The 23,301-nt window shown below is 45.3% G+C and overlaps 1 protein-coding gene across 3 annotated transcripts in view; it reads right to left on the minus strand.

Moving 5' to 3' along the window:
* Positions 1 to 8,314: 8,314 nt before the first annotated feature.
* The window catches only part of Arhgap19 (Rho GTPase activating protein 19), a 45,592-nt gene continuing 30,605 nt past the window's right edge, over positions 8,315 to 23,301 (minus strand). For all 3 annotated transcript variants that reach the window (XM_028889418.2, XM_028889416.2, XM_037206895.1), the window contains exons 7-12: positions 23,219 to 23,284; positions 21,212 to 21,403; positions 19,127 to 19,225; positions 14,665 to 14,775; positions 13,757 to 13,835; positions 8,315 to 10,554 (exon numbers count right to left, since the gene is read on the minus strand). In XM_028889418.2, the coding sequence (XP_028745251.1) occupies positions 10,544 to 10,554; positions 13,757 to 13,835; positions 14,665 to 14,775; positions 19,127 to 19,225; positions 21,212 to 21,403; positions 23,219 to 23,284 (558 nt within the window). In that variant the 3' untranslated portion in view covers positions 8,315 to 10,543. The remainder of the gene's footprint in view (positions 10,555 to 13,756; positions 13,836 to 14,664; positions 14,776 to 19,126; positions 19,226 to 21,211; positions 21,404 to 23,218; positions 23,285 to 23,301) is intronic.

Genomic DNA, 23,301 nt, shown 5'->3' on the forward strand with positions numbered 1-23,301 from the left:
ACTAGGTGTTAATGAAACTGGACACCTCTGGTCCTGACAAGAATGTTCTTCAGCAGTACAGTATCTTCCCACATGCTCCTTGGCCATTTGTATCTTTTTCTTTGGGCGGGGTAAGGATCACAGGCTCTTGCTATGTGACTCAGGCTGGTTTCAAACTCACAACTCTCCTGCCTCAGTCTCCTCCAGCATGCTGGGATTGCAGGCATGCACCACCACACTTGGCCATTCCCACTTGTATCAGGACACCCTCCTTCGATATACGACTTGCAAATACTTGATCTGTTTTGTGAGTCTGCATATTGTTTTACATCTTTTGAATCTGTCATGTACATAGATGCTTTAATTTTTCTGATAGCGACAAGAACGTGAACATAAATATCTGTACATACATGAACACGTGCACACACAAAGTAAAAAGGAACAAGTGAAATTTATTTTAATATATTTCACTTAACCTAATACATCTGAAATTTTATTCTGTCAACATGTAATACATAATCAAAGTTAAAACTATTTCTTTGGTACAGACATAGCCCACATCAGCTGTGTATGATACAACATATATAAACAGGCTTTCACATCCATCCTTCAACTTCCACTCAATATATGGGTATGACAAGGTGCAACTATCCCTTGTACATGCTCCTTTCCTCTTTCTCAGAGGGGCTAGATGACATGCAAAGTCCCCTAGAGTCATTGTGTCCAACTCTGGCCATGGTCACAGTCTCCAGGTCTGGAAGGCTTTAGTTACACAAGTTGTATAGATCCACTTGACCACATCTGTAAGGTTAACATAACACAGAGAGCAGGGGGAGAAAGTCTGCGTACCTGCTGCCCCCTCACGCCTGCCTGGCCCCAAGTTCACAGCGGATTGTCTTAGTTTCCTTCTTCCTGTCCAGTTGCAGGCTCCCCTTGTCCACCAATACATTGGTCGATGAAGGGCCTTCACCTGGAGGGGCAACCTTCCACCGCTGAAAGACCACGATCCCAGCTCCACTCTGGCCAGCTGTGGTCCTCTATCACCTTCTGGCACTGCTATGGGAACGCTAAGCCGCGCCTGTCCCATCGCTGCTGAGCTCCTGATTGTTCAGGGCAGTCTGCCCTTGGCTCAGAAGCAGCAGGAGTCCGACACGGCTAAGTGCAGCCTCAACAGAAATGTGTGTATCCCTGAGAGAAGTCTTCCCCCACCAGAACGAGACCCATAAGGCAGCAGAGCTGCAATCCGCTCAAGTGGAAGCAATCCACCCGAGAGTAACTTCACAGCAAGGGGAGCCCCTCGGAACCCGCGCTTTGATTTCCGTGGTGGGAACAGTGAGTCTCCCAAGCACATACTGCATCCTGTGAAACAGAACTCTGATTTTTCCAGGCCAACTGGTACCGGCACCGAGTCTTCAGCTGGCAGTTCCATGGCACCCTCAGGCTGCTTCGTGGATAGGGGCACGTGGTCAAACTAGTAATTTTGCATAAGCACCGATCTGTTGTCGAACGTGGGTAGCTCTGAAATGAGATCCCTGATCAGAAACATGTTGCGTGGTACAGCAGGCTAGTGAGGCGCTCCGTGAGCACCCAGATGGGTTGGCAGAAGTGTTTCAGAAGGGATAGCAAATAAACACCTCTTTCACTAGGGCAAATCACGCTCCCTCAATGATGGAAGGGGTCCAGTGTGACCAACCTGCCCCAGATGGCTGCCTGCCTGGCCCCTCTCCTCCAGAATGGTACGCGTCTAAACCACCTGTCAGATATTTTTCTTCCTTCCTCCATCCACACAGTTCTTCTCGGAGCCTCCTGTGACCCGGCAGTGATAGATAAGTCTTCAGTCTACAGCTTAGCAAGAGCCCAGCGCTCAGGCTCAGCAGTCTGTGTCTACACTGAGTGGGCTGTAACTGCGGCCACTGCCACTAGAAGAGACAGCTCAGTGAAGAGCGAGCGCTGGCAGCCTAGGCTGGGCTACCAGCCTTCCCTGTTAAGCGACGCCAGCACTCCCAGGACAGGAGAGAACTTTGCCTCTGTAGGCTGTTTCCTCATTCTGATACAGAATGGAAACACAAGGGTAGCCAAGGCCAGCAACGCCTCGAAGTAGGATGGAAGGACTGGTTCCCCTTAGGTGTGGGTAACAAGGAAGGCTTTCTCTAATCCTCAGCTAACAGCTGAGTCTCCTTCATACCATCATAGGTCTTTGGTTCTAAACAACGTTAAGAAAATGTTCCTCACAAGAAACACCTTTCACTTGCTGAGTTCTAAAAGGTTATTAGTTATAGTCTAGCAAGATGGCTCAGCGGGTCAAGGTACTTGCTGCCACCCCTGACGACCTGAATTCAATCCCTAGTACCCATATGGTGGAAGGAGGGAACTGACTCTACCAAGCTGCCCTCTTGCTATCACTTTATCCTGAGGTGTGCATGCGCGCGCACATGCGCGCGCGCGTGCACACACACACACACACACAAGTAAATAAATGTAATTTGAAAATTGCCAGTTACGATGTACATAGTATATGTACAGGATGGTGGGGTTCCTGGTGACATTTACATACATCTAGATCATTGTACTTTGCTTGTGTTCACCCTCCCTCACTGCCCTCCCCATTGGTGACCTCAGCCGGTCCCTTTGCTCCCCTAAAACAATCCCCCCTTCTGTTTTCTACTATTACATGTTAATGTGTTAGCTTTAAATTTGCACTTTTAATTTTTTGCCTTTTAGTAAAGTGTCTTCTACATGGATATTAGCCTGTAGGACAGCAGGAAACAGGTGTTTTATTCCTGGACTAAGGGTCTTTCCTCTTTATGTGTGTGTGTGTGTGTGTGTGTGTGTGTGTGTGTGTGTGTGTGCGCGCGCGCGCGCGCACGCATCACCCCTATGTGGGGATCAGAGGATAACTTGTGGGAGTCATTTCACTCTTCCCACCATGTGGGTCCTGGTACGACTCCTCCGCTCTAGATTAAGGTGGTTTTTTTTTTTTTTTTTTTTTTTTTTTTTTGGTGGGGGTGTTGGTTTTTCAAGACAGGGTTTCTCTGTGTAACTGTCCTGGCTGTCCTGGAACTTGCTCTGTAGACGAGGCTGGCCTTGAACTTACCAAGTCCCACCTGCCTCTGCCTGAGAAGTGCTGGGATTAAAGGCGTGTGCCACCACCACCCGGCTAGACTAAGTTGTTAATGGTTTTGGATCTTTCTGACTCACTTCATTTCTGTCTAAAACAAGCCAAAGACAGGAAGATTTCAGGGCGTCTCCGCCCTTTCTACAGCTTACTACCTAGTGCATTGAGTAAAAGGTCACTTCCTCCATCTAGTGGCCAAAATAGTGATTACAGCCACACGAGACATCCTGACATCCATGTAGCTTACTGAGTGAACAGTGGAAATTAAATGTGGTTTTCTGAATTGAGATATAATGTCTTTGCAAATGTATGCTACATCTTGAAGACAGTGTGGGGGGAAAGTTAAAACATCTAACAATTGTTTCTACTGACTCTAGACATCCTGTGGCGGAGGAAGTAGCAAGGGTCATAATCTAACTGTAAGCCCAGAGCTGACTGCACCAGAGGTCTGCCCTGGGAAGAAAGTGTCTAGCTCCCAGGGGAGCACCCTCACCCTGTGACGTGGGATATAAAATGCCTGAGGTGCAGTGGGTGCTTGCTTAAAAAAGAAAAGGTTTTATTCCTCTCCTCAGAGCTGATGGCTAGCACGGTCTCATGGTCTGCCGTATGGTTTACTTCTTACCTCCTTTACCCCCCAACTGATTAGAATCCCTCATGGTTGGAGAGCCACTCAATTCAGCCCCCCTGTACCCCGACTTTATGCCAACTGTGCTTGCTACACAAGACACTGGCTCACAGTTGGACTTCCTTTGCTGTCCCATGCCACCTTACCACACTTACCTCTCTTCTTCCGTGAGTCTTCTCTCCCTTGGGCAGCCTTTAATCAGCCCCACCACCAAACACAAAGCTACCCACATCCTGCTTCCCCTATATCCACACCTCTCAGTATGGCCCCTGGAGCAACCTGTTCATCTGGGAACCGGGTAAAAATGAACGTTTTGAGGCTTCAGACATACGAGGCCAGGAACTCCTGGAGCTCTACCCAGCTGTGTTTCAGGAAGTGCTTCAGTTGGCTTCTGCAGCATTCAAGCTCGAGAGCTACTGCTCTGTACCCCGACATGCTACCCACTGCTACCACTTCCTGTGCTGAGGGTCTGCTCCTTCCTTTCTTCCTGTCTCCTCCCGTGAAGACTGTCCTGTGCTGAGTCCCTGTACCTCCGCATCCATGGCAACCCTCAGAAACGTAGTTGTGAGCACGTTTCTGTCACCAATGCAGACTGTTTCTAAAGTTTATCCAGTCATTTCTTAATGCATTTTGTGTGTAGGGTGCTTCTCTTGCATGTACTTTGTGCACTGTGTGCCTGCCTGGTGGAAGCCAGAAGAGGGCAGCAGGTCACCTGGAACCGGAGTTACAGACAGTTGTGAGCTGCCACGTGGGTGCTGGGGATTGAACCCAGGTCCTCTAGAAGAACAGTCAATGCTCTTAATTACTGAGCCATCTGTCCAGCTCTTCAATTACTTTGACACTAATATAATATAGAGTATATTCTGGTCCTAAACAACCTGTAAGTTCAAATGTAATACACAAGCCCTGTTTTCCCTATACATTATATGAAGCAGTCCTCTGTCCATTCATGCTGGACTTGTGAACTCTAGGATAATAACAACTGATGGCCAGGCATGGTGGTGGCACAAACCTTTAATCCCGGCACTTGGAAGGCAGAGTAGTGAATCTCTGTGAGTTCCACAACAGCCAGGACTACCTTGCATGAGAGAGAGAGAGAGAGAGAGAGAGAGAGAGAGAGAGAGAGAGAGAGAGAGAGAGAGAAGAGAGAGAGAGAGAGAGAGAAACAGTGCAAGGCAGCAGCGTGAGACCCTTAACCTCTTCCAGAAGCTTCTGAGACTGAGGAATATGAGCAGGTAGAGCAGAAAATGCCTGTGGAGAATTCCTACACAGCTCTTTAAACTGAGGCAGGGCAAATAAACACAAAGGGCTTCCTTTACAGAGCAGCGGTATTGACTTCTAAGTTGACATTCCCTCACAGCAGCAACTGCTCACGGGTACAGTACAACTCTGTGAGGAGCAAACTAAATAGATCTGAAAATATAAATATTTCAAAAAAATTAACAAAAAAACACTGTTTGCACAGTGGAGTTTCTCAGTCCCACCGATGGGCCAGGTCACATCACACACACACACACACACACACACACACACACACACACACACACACAGCATCCAGAGGTGTGAAGCATTCTGAAAGCCCATCAGGAATGAGGGAATGGCCTCTGCTTTTCTCTGGCTTCTAGCAAGATCCACCTGTCTGTCCACCCTGCCTCAGCACTGTGATTACAGCCGCCCAGTCTACACTGGCTTTTACGGGGGTGCAGAGGATCTGAACTCAGTTCCTCACGCTTGCATGGCAAGTGCTCTCAGCCAGAGCCCTCTCCCCAGCCTCCACTTGCTCTTCTAGTGCTTAGATCCAAGTGCTTACATTTGTGACTCATTTTCTAATATTAGATGTGGCACTTGTAATACATGCAGTCACATGCCATGGGTATTTCATGAACAAGAGACTGTATGCAACAGTGGTCCCATAAGAGTGTCATAGAGCTGAAGCTGCCACTGCCTGGTCAAGTCATAACTGTCACTCACAGAGTGGTGTGTTATTTGTGACGGTGCTTGTGGAAAACAACCTACTTTGCCACCAGCCATATAAAAGTGTATCCCATACATTATGAACAGCACACACTGGGCCGTAACAGCTGTGTTACTGGTTTACCTCGAACTATGCTTTACTTTTTAGCATTATTTTAGGAAGGACTCCTCTATTTACCAAAAACAAACCAACCTTTCTGTAAGCAGCATGGCACACTACGCCAGCATCCTCACATCTTGCTGACTGTGTCTCCTAAGGCCACATACGTAAGCACGCTATGACGTCACACAACAGCAACTCGTGTAGTGATGCATTTCTCAGAATGTATTCTTGTCAATAAACAATGAATGCCCCTTTCATATTACATTTTTATTTCAGGCTATTTCTACCCTCTGAGGCACTGCCATCAATACTGATCGGAAAACATGGTGACTGCACCTGTCTCAAGTACAAACTTGAGCAGCCCTGTGGACTCCTCCTTCTGGCTCATGAGGGCTGGTCTTTCTCAAACCACAGATTTGGTTTGACTGAATTAATCATTCCTTAGTACCAAGGCACAAAGAGTAAAAACAACCTATTTCTAGAAATTTTAAAAGGGAGTTAGGTGTGCTTTGTAAATGGAGTCTGTTGGGGTGTACAGCCCAAAAGCTACTGCCCCCCACAATATGAACTAACTCAGAGTAAGGCACTAATTTAGACACCCTGCTTTCCTCAAGGAACAGGCCACCTACCCCAGGGCTCAATTTTGTTGGTTTTGGTTTGGTTTGGTTTTGAGACTAAGTCTCTCTATATAGCCCTGGCTGTCCTCCAGGACTCACTCTGTAAACCAGGCTGGCCTCAAACTTCCATAGATCGGCCTGCCTCTGCTTCCCAAGTGCTGGGATTAAAGGTATGTGCTACCATGCCTGGTCTCAGCCTTGTTTTGTTTTGAAGTTATTTTGCTTATGTAATCCAGGCTGGCCTCAACTCACAACCTCTTGCCTCTGCCTCCCAAATCCTAGAATTAGAGGTGTGTGCTACCCCATCTAGCTAAATCTCATCAGTTAAAGCCCCACTCCTCCTGACCCACCCCAAAACCCTCCCCCCACTGGAAAACACACCAAAGAAGAGCACTTTGCAGAGGTATCTTGTTCCTTAGAACAAGAAGCCACCTCTCTTCAAAACAATGTCAGCCAAGAGACCAGTCAGAACCCACAGATAGGAAACAGAAATTTAATTTCAGAATATTACATGAATATAAAAACAATATATATGATTGTTTCTTTATAATTACATACATATGCAAAATAACCAAAAGTAACCAACAGGCAACAACCTTCTCTTAGGAAACCTTTTGGGAGTTAAGTGAGTGAGTGTGTAGAACATGCACAGGCAAGCCTTGCTGAAAGGCCTTGGGTGAGAGAATGCCCCCTGCAGCCCATTGGTCCAAGCATGCCGGAGGCATGCTCAAAGGTTCTATAGCTTGGGCTGTGGCCTCACGCACTCCAGTTTCCATGGTGACACAAGCACTCAGGCTATTCATCCTGCATCTCCTCACTAGCCCACCTCCATCAAGTCCACACTGCTCTCAGCATTAGCTGTCTAGTTAGTGAAGCCAGCTTCTGACAGTGAGTCTGCCGTCGGGCTAACAGGTCACTCAAAAGCTTCACCTTAGGGGTCAAACTTGAGGACAGTCCTACTGGTTTAGATCTTGATCCTAGCTTCGGTCTGCAGGATTCAGGGTGTGGGAGAGCAGGGATGATGCTCTTTCCAGGGGAAAGATACCACAAAGACCTCCGCACATGACTGAGGACAGTGCCAGTGTGAGGCCCGACATAGAGCAAGCAGGCAGGCAGTCTAGAAACAGCTGTTCTCAAAGATGGCCATGGTCACATAGCCAGTCACAGTGGCTGCCGGGTCCCCTAAAAGCCAGTATTTCAAACCATACACAGACACAGGCTCCAGAGAGAACACCACTCAGGAGGAAAGAACGGCTCTGCCCTGAGATGAGCTGACCTCCATACAAAACAACCAAACAGCCCCTCCAGAGCTAAATCGCCACCGTCAGCATCCTGTACGACCTCAGCTCCCAGGGTGTTTTCACAGCAATCCTGACTGACCCTAGGAGGACCTTCTGAGTGAAGCACATTCTGAGTAGAGGGCCAACTGTGGGTCCCCTCAGGACTCATCAGCCGTGCCTCTAGAATGTTCCAGTACTCAGACACAACCAATGTCTCCCAATTCTCGTTCCCTCAAGTGTATGTGCTGGCGGAGGGGAGGTTCAAACCTTATCACTGACCTCAGTGAGAAAATCCACTTCTGTGAAAGATTAGAAAAAGGGCCCAGCCTTCATTCATTTGCCCAGTGCAGATCCAAATCCGACATGATCTATCTCCTCATACTTGTGTCCCTCTGGTAAAAATATACTCCCTATGTTGACACATCAAAGCCTGTGGCAATTAACCCCACAAAGAAAGGAAAGGTACTTCCAGAGAGATTGTTCCAACATGAAAATAAACACAACAAACATCCTTTAAGACATAGGTCAGCTGGGTGGTGATGGCTCATGCCTTTCTTTAATCCTGGCACTCGGGAGGCAGAGGCAAGAGAACTCTGAATTCAAGGCCAACTTGCCCTGGTCTACAGAGTTCCAGGATAGCCAAGGCTGCAGAGAAACCCTGTCTCAAAAAATAAAAAAATAAAAAATAAAAGACACAGGTTAAAAACATTAGTTAAATACTGGCTCAAAAACAGCAACTGTCCCCATCAGAAGGGAACAGCAAGCTTCTGGAGTAATGATGGAATTTTTGTCTGAGTTTCCCCAGGAGACACCACAGGATTAGAACAGCCACATATTACAAGACACAGAAGGTTATGCTGTCCCTCAAGCTCATTCTGCATGGGATCACAGCTTCTATAAGAAAAAAAAAATGACCTATAATACCCTTAAATCAAGAGAATGACTATCCAATAAATAAATAAAATACGCATTCCCAAATACACATGGTAACTGCCCAAGAGGCCAGCCGTAGAAAAGCATGTGCATGGAGTAAACTTCTCTCTCACACCCTCACCCAGACCACCCCTGGTCATTAGTTCCACTCATTCAATCCTGCTCCTTCTCTCTCTCTGTCTCTAATAGAGTTCAGAACTCCTGGATGCATCAAGGCCCTGCCCAGCCCTGCCCAGCCCTGCCCAGGGCCACATCACAGCATGGTGGAACACACTTAAAGGAAACTTGGTGCTGGGGAGAATGTCTTTGATTTGGTAATACAAAAGGATTTCTGTTTAACCACACTATATACCTGCTACAAGAACTTTATTTAAAAAGAAATACACCTTTTCTTAGTGACAACAACAAAAAGAGCCACACAGAAGCCTAGACAAATGAATTTGAATTTGCTGACAAAGATCTTTAAGAATGAGCTAAAACTCCTTTAGAGAAAGGAACTAAAACACCTCCACTGCTCCCAAACTACCCAGCTGAAGGCCAAATACCACAATTTCCTTCACCATTGCTGTTAAAGTAACAAAATAAACAGTATACTATGGAGGAGAGGACTGACAGTCAGTCAGTCAGCCTCTGCTACTCCAGAGTTGGCTCTCATTTCAACACCACCACAGCATTTCCAACTGTCTATCATTAGGCTGGCAAACCGTATTTTGCTGTGTGCCTGGATCCCCACAGTGGAGTGAGGACAACCGCACAGGTCAACATCCTCACCTGCACCTGCTGCTCACCGGGCAGTGGCTCTGCTGTACTCCTGCTTCCTGTGCCATCCCGACAGGGAAAGGGGCGGTGAGCAACTGCTCTCGATCACTGGGACACACCACACTGCTTCCTGTGGGAACTCTTCATTAAATCCTATGGGCCCTGCAGAGACAGCTACACATGCCTTTCCTGATCCCAGCTGCTCTCAGGAGAGTGCTGAGTGGCATATTTGACACCTAGGATTGTGTGACCGGGTCTGACCAGAGCCAGCCAGCCCGTGCTAGGTCCCCTTCAGTGTCCACACATACAGACTGCAGCAAGCTCTGTGGCAGCTCCTGACTCTTCTCGAGACCCAGGATCTGGCACAGAATGTCACAGTGGCACCAGAGATGTCTCAGGTGAGATGATACCCATGGAGGAAGCAAGCTAACAAACACCCAACTATTCTCACACCACTGGGGAAGACAGGAGGCATGGGGTGCAGCTGACTAGCCAAAATCTGTCAAAACATACTGTCCTGAGTTCTTTCTCATTGCCAGGTCAAATCACCTATATGAGACACAAGAAATAATAAAGAATGTCTAGAAAAAGCTATAAATTCTTTGAACACAAATAAAATACAGAGATTTCTCAATCTCAGAACGAAAAGGGGTCAAAGGCGTTTAACTTAGAATCCACTTAGGTTATGAATCTAAACAATGGCTTTTAAAACAAGTAAATAAACAATCAATTACTCATCACTAACAACATGGAGAAAAGCCCTAAATACCAGTTAAAATGTAACAGTCCACTAAGACTGACAGTGCTTTTAAGAACTATTACTAGCAATTAAACATAAAATTTCCCATTTTGAAGAAGCAGAAGCGACCTGAGCACACTGACTAAGCATAGCTGGGCCTGCCCACCTACGGCTGGTGTGAGCTGGCTGGTGTCTAGTGGCTTCCTGATGGTAAAACAAACAGAGCGGAGGAGTCTCTCAGAGGCACAGCTCAAAGACATCCAGTGAGTGGGTTAGAGGTATCAGTCGGTCATGGTTGATTGGCTTTCACAATTCAATATGCAGGGAGCAAGCTGCAAACTTCACTGAGAACAAAAGTAACACCTGTCCCACTAAAGAGAAACTTCACCGTGGACAACAGGGGACCTCTAGCTGACCCTTCAGAGGAATCCTAGGTTAAAACAGAAACAAGAGGATTAGACAATAATTAAAACATTCATTTTTAAAAACACCCCATCTAAAAGCTACAGAATCTACACTTAGTATTTTCTCCACATTTAGGATTAAATAATGTGAGAATGTGACCCTCTACCAAGTAAACATCATTGAGTCTGCTTGGTCTAGTCCCAGCATGCTAACTCCTAACAGTCATGATGACAGTAACAGTCATACATCGTAGGGGCAGTATGGTGACGGCTGTTACCCCCAGTTCCTTGTACACATTGTCTCATTTATCCTCACCGATACCTAGATGGGAGGTAGTGTGCTGTCATTTCACAGATGCAGAATCTGCAGCCCACAGAAGCTAGCCTGCCCCAGCTATCAAGCATGGGAAATGGAGAGCTGACCCAAGTCGAGTGAATACGGAGCTTGTGCTGTTACCAGCACCGCCCTGCTCACCAGAGAACATCCCCTAAAACCAAGAGCAACAAGCCGCTGACACGCTGAGACAAGGAGAAGAGCACCGGCGTTGGAGGTGGGTGGGTGTGCATGTCCGTGTGTCTGCGGCAGGACGAGGGGCTGAACCCAGAGCACTGTGCGTGCTAGGCAAGGACATGACCACTGGTATTACATATCCTTAAGTCTGACCCTTGCAAGCCTCCTTGAGCCAGATGCAGGAATATGACAATACACACAAAATAAACACCATAGATCAGAGTCAATGTCCATACTTAAGCAGTACTGACAAAATTCAATGGAAAAGTATTCTGTTTGGCTCAGTTAGCCAGACAAGGCTTCAAAGAGGAGAGAAGGTTCAGCTGGACTTTGAAGAATTAGAAAGGTTTGACTACGAAAATAATGCTCCTTGATGAGTGGGTGCTCCATCATGTGTTCTCATCTGGAATAATTTTGACCCTGTATCCTCAAGGAACACTGGTAATGTCAGGAGGAACTTTCAGTCATCATAACTGAGGGCAGGATGCTAGTGGCATCTACTGGATCAAAGCTGCCAGATATCACCAATGCACAAGGCCACTCCACCCAAGGAATTAGGACCTTTGCAAAGTGTCAACAGCGGCCAGAATAAGAAGCCCTTTGCCAACAGAAGTCTCCATCATGCTCTTGATGGTGACAGTGACAGTGCACTATCTTCTTCTGGGGTGACTTCAACATCAGTGTCAGCAGCTAGGATTGTATCCACTGTTCTGCAAGACAGATACATGGCAGGCAGGCTCCTGAGCCGCAAGCTTGGAGACTGGAGAGTTCCAACGCTATTTGGGAGTGAGCTGTGGAAGCAGATCAAGGTGCTAAGAAGGGCAAAATGCAAGAGAGAAGAGTAGAAAATTTAACTCAATTAGCCAAAAACAAGCCAGATGTGGTGGTATACAATCCTATATAATGCCTATAATCCCAGCTACTCAGGAGGCAGAATAAGAAGATCACAAGCTTAAGGCCAACCTCAAAAACCTAAAAGAAACCATGTCTCAAAAGAGGAAGAAAATCTTTAAGAAAGGAAGGGAACTGCCTAAGAATGTAGCTCAATAGTAGGGCATGTGTGAAGCCCTAGATTCAATCCCATCACCACACAAACGAAATAAAACAGAACGGAGAGGCCAGCAGACAACAGTAAACCACAGTAAACAGGGAACGGTTAAAGAGGAAGACAACAAGAGGGGTGTTGTCGGGACAGCAGGCTAAGGTGCCCAAAGAGGAGGAGGGTCCTGACATGTGAGGATGCCATTCCTCATCCACCAAAACGTCAGGCATGATCTGTGGGCTGCTACTCTCCTGAAGAAACTCCTTCCTTTCTTTCCAAAACAGAGTTGTCAAGATGAGAAATGATTTCTGCTTCTCTTTAAAAATGAAAGTAACAAGAGGCACAATTGATACAAAACAGCATAGTCTTTAAAAAAATAACTCATGCTTTGATTCGTGGACATCTAAAAAATATTTGAATATGAGTAACTCAAACACTGAGCTTGCTTCAATAGCACAATTCTGTGCAAAAGAAAGGGAGGAAGAGAAGCGGGCTCAGGCATTCATCAAAGTGATGAGAAGAGCGTACTACAGCCTAATTTCCTAGAAAACAAAGCTTCATCACCATGACTCTGTTGTGATGGGCATGGGACCCAAGGCCTCACACGTGCTCTACCACTGAGCTTCATGGCCAACACACTTGTACTCTTTCTACTGCTCATATATCAAGTAGTAACTGAACTTCCAGAAATCCTCCTGCCATCCCTCCTGAGTGCAGAGATTTCAACTGTGCAGGACCATGCCTGCCCACAGCAGCTTTTCAACAGAAGAACTCAGAACAGTGATCTTGGCATTGAAAAAAATCCTCTCTCTCTCTGTTGCCCTCTTCTGGCCTGCAGGTATACATGCAGGCAGAACACTGTATACACAATAAATAAATAAATCTTTAAAAATAAAAAATCCTCAGGCTGGGCGGTGGTGGCGCATGCCTTTAATCCCAGCACTCGGGAGGCAGAGCCAGGCGGATCTCTGTGAGTTCGAGGCCAGCCTCGGCTACCAAGTGAGCTCCAGGAAAGGCGCAAAGCTACGCAGAGAAACCCTGTCTCAGGGGGAAAAAATCCTCTCTTTGAGAAACCTTGTCTCAAAAAAACCAAATAAGTAAATAAACAAACAAACAAATAAATGATCTTCTCTGAACTAAATAGCTTCAAAACCATGCTAACATGATTTCCAAGGTCCTTCTGCATCAGAAAAACTTCAGTGATGCCGGACAGTGGTGGCGCACACCTTTAATCTCAGCACTTGGGAGACAGAGACAGGTGGATCTCTGAGTTCAAGGCCAGCCTGGTCTACAGAGTGAGATCCAGGACAGCAGGGCTACACAAAGAAACCCTGTCTTAGAAAAAGAAAGAAAAGAAAAGCTTCGATGACCAGGTCTAAAGTCTGCACAGGAGAGGAACGTGATTGAGCAGACTCTGGGCATGGCCATTCTCAGCCTCACACAGCTTTTGTACTTGTCCTACCTGGTTTAACGCATGCTCTTAAAACAGCTGATGTGTGGATCTTGTCTGTGCAGTGGGTCAGTGCCTGAGGACAGTGCTAAACAGAATAACCATCTCAGTTCCCTCTGACTACAACTAGAGCATCTTGGACGTTCCAGACAAGAACCACTGCTGACTGAGAAGACACAGACAAGAAGGCATCCAGTAAGAACAGAGGATGACGACAGTGAGTACCTTTTCTCCCCTCTTTCTTCCCCTCCGACCATTTCAATCTGGTTGGTGTCATTGTGAGAGTTGGAGAGCCAGAAAAAAACTGTAATGAGAAAAGTGTACAGTGGCTTAAACGGTCAAATGTCAGTGCTTCTTCACAGAGACCTAGTTATACCTCTCCAATCTTAACTGGCTAATGTTAGCTTACTGAAATAGCCTACACTACCTTGAAGGACTTAAATGCTAACCTGCCCTTGACATTCTGCTACGAATTAACTGACCCTTCAGCACTTGTTTACAGAGTCATTGTGCTGGATTGGCCATCTGTACTTGTAACCAGCTATGCTGGTTAGTTTTTGGTTTTTTTGTTGTTGTTGTTGTTTTTGTTTTTGTTTTTAATCAACTTGACACAAGTTAGAGTCATCAGGAAGAGGGACCCTCAATTGAGATAATGCTCCATCAGACTGGCCTGTAGGCAAGCACATGGGGGCATTTTCTTGATTAATGATTGATGTAGAAGGGCATGGGCACTGTGGAGATCCACCCCCCCCCCAGGGCAGATAGTCTTGGGTTCTACAAAAAAAGAGAGAGAGAGAGAGAGACGCTTAGTGAGCCATGGAGAACAAGCCAGTAAGCAGTGCTCCTCCATGGCCTCTGCTTCAGTTCCTGCAATGACTTCCTTCCATGATGGACATAAGCTGTAAGCTAAATAAACCCTTTTCTTCCTGAGTTTTGGTCAATGTTTATCACAGCAACAGAAAGGACATTAATACACGTGATGCACCTTTCTTGAACTCAAAACACATTAAATGATTTGGTGAAAACCTACAGAAAAGGCCCTGAGTACGGCTGACTGAGCCAGAGAATCACAGTAGAACAAGCGCCAGCCTATTAGCCTTTCACAAGAGGACAGGGAAAGAACGTGTTCTTACCAAGCTCACATTTTCTTTGCTGACTCTCTTCAGTTCACCCATGGCCACAGACTCTGGAGTAGGGGACTTGTTTTTCTTTTCTGACATCATCTGATTGCCCAGGACTTTGCGCTGATTGGGAAACGGGAAATATTTTGTTCATGAGCATTTACTATTTTGTAGTCTTTAAAACTACAACTTCCTCAATGAAAACACTCAGCATCCTGATAACTTCTGCACAGACACAGGCTATATCATACAAGGAAGGGGAAGGCACATAGCAAACAAGAATTACTGTTTCTCTGGGTGACTTAACTACCTGATATTAGTTAATAGCAGTACATCTGTGAGCACGAAAGAAAGACCAGTCACTCTCCAGGGCTGGGCCTTTTTGGAGATGAGGGGTTTGTGGAAGGTGTGTGCTCTCTGGCAGCTGCTAAGGGTCCCTTCCTCTGCCCACTAGGGAACCACAGACTGGGTCGACTCTAGGGTTCTGCTTCTCTATCCTCCTCACACATGACTAGTAAATGTGCAGAAACTGTCTAAGAATTCCTAATACAGCCACAAAAGGCTCCAGGAGGTCACATGACCATTGACACAAAGAGCAAGAATACAAGGTCTTCTCAATGGCCTGGAAGCCGATGCAACCTGCTGCAGCAGCTCATGGTAACAACTCTTAGAGATGTCCCCATCTTCCCTGCAAAATAAGTCTGAATTCCAAAACAAGAATATTATCAAAACTAAAACAACAACTATTCAACAGAACTAAAAAACTAAAGCATTGAAGTCTACATTATATCTATCAACAGGGAGTCCAGAATATCCTGATGTGATCAACTATTTACATAACATACTACTCCAGAGGAAAACCTTCCAAAGCAAGAGGTCAATGCAGGACCCACTGTCAGACACACTTCTGTAAAACTGGGAGAAAAGCAAAATTCCACTAGTTTTAATTTTTTTTTTAAGATTTTGTTTTATTTTTATTTGTGTGTGCACACACATGCACATGTGAGTACAGGTGACTGCAGAGAGCAATCAGATCCACCGGAGCTGGATTTGTGGGCAGGTGTAAGCTGCCCAAGGTGGGTGCTAGGAACTGAGCTGTGGTCCTCTGGAAGAGCAGCAAATGCTCTTTTTTGTTTGTTTGTTTGGTTTTTTGAGACAGGGTTTCTCTGTGTAGCTTTGCGCCTTTCCTGGAACTCACTTGGTAGCCCAGGCTGGCCTCAAACTCACAGAGATCCGCCTGGCTCTGCCTCCCGAGTGCTAGGATTAAAGGTGTGCGCCACCACCGCCCGGCCTAAATTTGAATGATTTCTTTTTTTTTTTTTTTTGAGCTGAGGCTCAAACCCAGGGCCTTGTGCTTGCTAGGCAAGCGCTCTACCACTGAGCTAAATCCCCAACCCGCAAGTACTCTTAACTGCTGAGCCATCTCTCCAGCTTCCAAAGTTTTAGATAGAAATCAAATAGCTTTTTATTTATTTATTTATTTATTTATTTATTTATTTATTTATTGAATTTTTCCAGAAAAGGTTTCTCTGTGTAGTTTTGGTGCCTGTCCTGGATTTTGCTCTGTAGACCAGGCTGGCTCTGCCTCCCGAGTACTGGGATTAAAGGCATGTGCCAACACTGCCTGGCCAAATAGCTGTTTTTTATTTTGTTTGTTTGTTTTGTTTTTTGTTTTTTGTCGGAGCTGAGGACCAAACCCAGGGCCTTGCACTTGCTAGGCAAGCATTCTACCACTGAGCTAAATCCCCAACCCTAGCTATTTTTTAAAAGGAACCAAATAGCTAAAACACACACACAAATGCTAGAAAAACAAGGCCTGCAGATCCTCCCTTAGAAGGCAGGAATCACTGAGGATGCTGAACAGAGAACAGCAGGATCCATGAGACTAGCTATAAAGCTTCCAGTGAATTTTCAAAAGGGCATTCTGGATTGAACCTACCATGTTTAAGGCCCACCACCACTCACAAGTAAAAATCGTACTTAACTACTTCACTGCAGAGCTACTGAGCAAAATGCCTATATCTTCTATCAGTTCAAAAATCTCTTCATTTATAATGAAAACATCTCGCCCCTGTTTTATAAAATGTGCTATTATAACCTCGGTGTTTGAAGCTGTTGTGGGCTTGGGATGCAGCTCAATGGCAGGGTGCTTGCTCACATGTATGAGGCCCTGGATCAGCTGACAGTTGTCACCAAAAAAAGAAAAAATAATAATATTCTAAAATGTTTTATCCTGATAACTTCTGAAGTTCAAGTACTCCCTTAGTAAAGAGGTAAGTAGTAGCCAAACAGACAACACCACCTACATTTTAAACAATAACTACCAATACACCTCAAGCCAAAACACAAAATCACATCACTCCAACTTCAATTACAGGATCACTTATATGTAGCAGAGATACATAGTGAGACCCTGTCTCAAAAAGAAAAAGAAAAGAACTTAACTACTATCAAGTTTATGACCTTCTCCACTCAGTGGTATTTCAGTGGCATTCCTCCAGTCACAGTGTCATAAAACACTGCCAGCTCACCCATCCCCACACTGTCCCTCTGAAACAAAAGATAATGCCTCATTCCCTCCAGACCTCAAGCCACCAGGAGTCACAAATCATTTCCTGTCTCCATGACTCTGACCACTTTAGTACCTCAAATAAGCAGAACTGTCCAACATTTGGCCTTTGGTGACTGGTTTATGTGACGTAGTGTCACGTCCTCAGGGCCCACAGAGTGAGGAGTGCATCAGACTCTCCATCCTTTCTGAGGATGAATAACCTGATATACAAATAACTCCCTGAGACCCTGCTTTCAATTTGTTGGTATATACACAGAATTGAAATTGGTGGATCATAAAGTAATTCTAGTGTTGATTTTCTGAGAGACCGCCATACTGGTTTCCCCAACAGCTTTGCCATTTTATATTCCTAGCAGTCGTGTAGAGGGTTTTCATTTCCCTACATCCTCGTCGACATTTGTAACTTTCTGTTTTGTGAATAGTAGTCATCCTAGGGAGTTCACTTTACATGCCCCTAATGATTATGATGATGAACACCTTTTCCTGTCTTTCTTGGTCACATGTGTGTCTTGAGAAAAATGTCTATTCTGGTTATTTGCCTGTTTTTTGTTTTTTTTTTTTTGGTTTTTTTGTTTTTTTTTTTTTTGTTTTGTTTGGTGTTTTGAGACAAGTTTTCTCTGTGTAGCTTTGGAGCCTGTCCTGGATCTCGCTCTGTAGTCCAGGCTGGCCTCGAACTCACAGAGATCCGCCTGGCTCTGCCTCCCGAGCGCCAGGACTAAAGGTGTGCACCACCGCTCGGCTATTTGCCTGTTTTATAATGAGCTTGGATTTTCAGTAATTTTGAGCTATACAAGTTCCTTCTATTTTCTGGATAGTATCTCCTAACCAGATCCATGACTTTCAACTATTCTCTCCTGTCCCACAAATTGCCTTTTCACTCCATTGTGGATAGCAAAGGAAACTCTCCACAGCAAGTGTCATGTCCCAAAGGCCACTGGCCCCATCCCTGAGGATGAAGAATGGATTCTAGACCTCTACAAAACACAAAAGGGTCAAAGTTAAGGCCAAGTGAAAGTGCAACTGCTGATGACTTCAGCGTAAAGGGGAGAAAATGTAAAGGCACACATTTGTTAGAGAAAAAAATGTGAGTTCTAGTCAAAAGGCTCTTGATATCTGTAGGATTATAGAGCTAATCCCTTTGGATTAGGCCGCCTTAGTGAGACACTGAAATGAGGAGCCTAGGACCAAATCACCTACTGCCATCTGATGGCAGCACTCACTAACTGCACTCATGTCCAGCCATCTGCATACCCAGCAGCGACAACTCAGAAATAGACTTTCTAACAGTTCAAAACACAAGATTTCTAATCATTTTGACACATGGAAAGAGACTAAAACAACAGTGAAATCATTAAGCTCACCAAAATTAAAGATATCAAAATTCACTGGGGTATTAGAAAATCCATTTGTCCAACAATTTCCCTAGTCCTCATCTTGCTCATTTCCCCACATATGTAGTGAACCGCACAAAGAAGTGTGTAGTGTGCCTAGGCAGTGGTAGTGGTGCACACCTTTAAGCCCAGCACTCAGGAGGCAGAGGCAGGCGGATCTCTGTGAGTTCGAGGCCAGCCTGGTCTACAGAGCGAGATCCAGGACAGCCAGAGTTAGACAGAGAAACCCTGTCTCAGGAGAAAAAAAAAAGTGTGTAGTGTGAAGCAGGAAGCAAGAGACTCCTATCCCCAGACACGGGGAAGAAGGGAAGGCTGCTGTTGCTTTCTCTACAGAGTTCCTTCCATTTGTGACAGTAAAATGCTTTGGAAAAAAGCCTTTCCAAACTCTGTCCCCTCACCAATTAACCCTTTGTAGGACTCCAAGGAATAGAATTAAGCTGTTTGTGCACAAGCAAAGAAGACACGTGTGTCCTGAGAAGCGATGTGGACAGCAGCAGCGTGGCTGACTCACCTTGATAAGCCCACTAAAGGAGCGTGAACGGGCTCTCTTCTGGACCCTGGGAGTAGAAGGCTCTTGCCCTGGTGTTTGAGTCAAAGACTGCTTATGGAACTACAAGAAAATACAGAGTACATTTGATTAATATTGTCCCATCAAGAAATGACAGTCAAGGCAATCAACAGCTGAGTGTAGATACCCAGAAAGCCAGAGTCTTTCTGTGCAGATGTAGAGAGTAGGTTGATAAGCAATCACAAAAGCACAAGTGACATTCACTATCCCTGTTTACAGACAGTAAACCAAGATCCAGAGTGCTTATGAACTGCTCCAAGATCTGACAGTAAACCAGAATCAGTTTTGCATCAAGTACCTTGAAAATAAAGTTCCTAGCACAACCCATGACAGTCCTTTTTTTAAGGTAGAATCTCATGTAGCAGAGGCTGGCCTCAACTCTCTGTATGGCCAAGAACAACCTTTAGCTCCTAATCTTCCTGCCTCCATCTTCCAAGTCATGACATTATAAAGCTAGAAGGCTATACCCAGTTTATGAGGTGTCAGAGATCCAGCCCAGGGCCTCATGAATATAGAGCAAACACTCTACCAACTGAGCTACATTCCTAAGCCAAAATGTTCCCAAGGTATTAATGCTCTCTAACCATCCACCAGCAATACTGTGAAGGGAAAGAGACTTTTAATGCTGGCAGTGCTTTGTGTGGAGGCATCTCCAGGAGAAAAAGGGAAGACACAAGTTAGTAAGTTAATGTATAGTCTTTACCCGATGCTCTCATTCACTGGTGTGGGGGGTGGGGGGGGTGGTTGTGTGTGTTTGCTTTTGTGACAGGGTCTCACTGTGTAGCTCTGGCTGTCCCAGAACTCACTATGTAGACCAGGCTACTGAACTCACAGATTTGCTTGTCTCCATCTCCCTACTGCTGGGATTATAGACATATGACACCACACTCAAGTTCTGCAGCCCTAAACCATCTCTAAGGCCACAACAGAACACTTATAAAGGACTTTGTCAACTGCTGAGAACAGCTCAGTTTCCAACATTGTCTGATACTTTTTTATATCTTGCCCTATGCTGGAGATGCCCAAAAAATAAATAAAGGCAACCTTGCTCAAAGAAAGTACTAATTGAACAAGAAATTTAAAAAGCTGACTGCTGTACTTGGGTCTACAGTGTCCTCCAAAGCCAGGTCTGGGGTCAGGGGTGGAAGGTATCTATCCTATAAGGGCCTACTGGTAAGTCTTGGTTCACTGGGGCCATGCCCTCAAAGAGTACTACAGCCCCTGACCATGAGATACACTGTTTTGCCCTTACACATGCTGATGCCATGATGTCAAACCTCCCACAGGCCCAACAGCAACAGGGGCACTCAGTTGTGGACAGAAACTTCCACAACTGTGCTCCAAGTGTTCCTCCTTCCTTTAGCGTGTTGATTATCCTGGGAGTTTGTACAGGAAGGGAAAACTGAATAAAATGCACTGACCTTGCCTATGCAGCTAAAACTCAAGAGGGACTGAGATGAATTTCCCAAGAAACTCCCAAGCAGTAAGGATTCATTCACACCATGATTTGAGTCCTCAAAATGGCAAATGAAAGGCCTAATCTTGCTTCCAAAACCCCAAAAGAAGCAAACTCAGCCACCAGAATTCCTGTTCAGTACACTTGAGCCTGCTTTATGGTGTTTCCTAACTGCAAACAAGAGCTACCACTTCAGCTCGACTGCCATTCTGCCCATCCTCTCCACCTTCACAAGTGTGACACAGGCATGCAACTATCACTGTTGTGCAAACCTGAAAGTTGAAATTCAGAAATTAAAATATTTACCTAGAAAACATAGAGCATTTCAGTTCTGGACCATTGGAACTGTTGGTTCTCTCCAAGCAAACTTGGAGATATTCTAAGCACAGTTAACTTCAGAAACCCAAGCACTTGCACACCTCTCTCCAGGACAGGAGTGTATTGCGGTTCCATGGACCAGCCTGCTATTTTGGCTGGGCCAAAGCTTGTTCCCAGTGAGAGTGAAACCCAAGTGAGATCTTAGCTGCTCTCTGGGGATTCCCAGAGCCCACCCCACTCCCCCATCCTGGCACCTGTCTGATAAGCTGCTTCTTCTTCGCTGAGTCTGGCATGTTATGAACATGCTGGAAGAGTTCTTTCAGGGCCTCTTCTGTATGCTGCTGGGTCTCCTCCTGTTGAGAACAAGAATCGAACCTGTTCCGTTTCTGAGATCTTGCCAGCTGGAAGGACATGCCATGACAAGAGGTCGTCAGATCAAGATCATCCTACAGAAAAATTTATAAAAAAGCAAATTAATACATCCTCAATACTCATGACATAACTTTCTATTAATAGCATTATATATTTCTCTAAGCTCATTTGCTCTCATATGCTGCTGGCTAACTTTTATTGTCAATTTGACACAACCAACAGTCACTGGAAAGAGGGAACCTCCACTGAGGAATTGCCTTAATCAGACTGGCCTGTGGCCATATCTGTCAGAGACTGTCCTGACGGATGTGGGAGGGGGAGGCCCCAGCCCACTGTAGGTGGCACCATCTCTAGGCAGGTGAGCCTTGACTATCCAAGAAAGCTAGCTAAGCATGAGCCAGTGAGTGAGCCAGCAAGAAGCATTCAGGGTTTCCACTTCTGTTTAAGCTACTGCCCTGAGTTCTCTCAGTGATGTGACCTGGAAGTGGAAGATGAAATAAACCTTTTTCTACCCTAAGCTGCCTTGGTAATAGTGTTTACCACGGCAACAGAAAGCAATCTAGAATATAATCTTTTTTCTCTCCTTTTTTACTGAGAGAGAGAGAGAGAGAGAGAGAGAGAGAGAGAGAGAGAGAGAGAGAGAGAGAGAATATGTGTGGCTCTCATGAAGGCCAGAAGAGGGTGTCAACTTCCCCAGAGCTGGAGTTACAGATGGCTGCAAGTCACACAACATGGATGCTGGGGACCAAAGTACAGTCCTCTACAAGAACAGCAAGTGATCAAACCTTTTAACTATTTGAGAGTTTAACCACATCAATGAACTTGAATAAGAATTAATTATATAGGAGTGGATATAGGCTGGATATCTGGCCCCTGTTGGCACCCATGCACATACCCATACACATAAGTAAAAATTAAAGGCTGGGCATGGTGGAGTCAGAGGCAGGCAGATCTCTTTGAGTTCAAGGCCGGTCTGTTCTATATAGCCAGTCTCAAGATAGCCAGGGCTACACAGAGACCTTGGACTCAAACCAAGATCCAAGACCCAACATTACCACCACCACACACACACACACACACACACACACACACACACACACACACACAAATAAACAAATAAATAAATTTAAATTAGGGCTGGAGAGATGGCTTAGTAGTTTAAAACACTGGCTGCTCTTTCTGAGGACCTAGATTAATTCCCAGGACACATATGGCAGTTCACAGTCACTTGTAACTCAAGTTCCAGAGGATCCAACACCACCTTCTGACTTCTATAGGTTACTACACACAAGTGGTAAACTTACACACACATAAAATAAAATAAATATTTTAATTAAATTAAAATTTTAAAAAAGAATTAGGCCGGGCGGTGGTGGCGCACGCCTTTAATCCCAGCACTCGGGAGGCAGAGCCAGGCGGATCTCTGGGAGTTCAAGGCCAGCCTGGGCTACCAAGTTAGCTCCAGGAAAGATGCAAAGCTACGCAGAGAAACCCTGTCTCGGAAAAAAAAAAAAAAAAAAAGAATTAATTATATAATACTGGACCTCTGTTACTATAATGTTTGATATTTACAGGTTGCTTAGATCATAGGCTATAAAAATACAATGCATCTTATGAAAAACTTTAACCTAAGATCTGTCATGACACTAATGTAGAGTATATCATCCACCAATGAGGACCTCTGAAGGCAAACAAGCAGGCATATTATACATAAGGGCACTTTAATTCCACAACTTTCTTCTTAGTCTCTGTCCCTGCTAAAATGAATGATTATGTAAGTTTGAGCTGTAACATTAAAAACAATGGCTTAATGATGATGATACACCTTGTTTTAAAACTTCACTAATCTTAATCCTTCCCTTGTTTGAAGACCAGTTTCCTGTTCTTACCTTTGACACTGGGGTTCTGGAGCCCAGATAGTACAACCTGGCACATTCCCGAATATAAGCAGGAGCCTGAGAAGGACATAAAA

The sequence above is a fragment of the Peromyscus leucopus genome, chromosome 1 (assembly GCF_004664715.2).
Source record: "Peromyscus leucopus breed LL Stock chromosome 1, UCI_PerLeu_2.1, whole genome shotgun sequence".
Lineage (NCBI taxonomy): Eukaryota > Metazoa > Chordata > Mammalia > Rodentia > Cricetidae > Peromyscus > Peromyscus leucopus.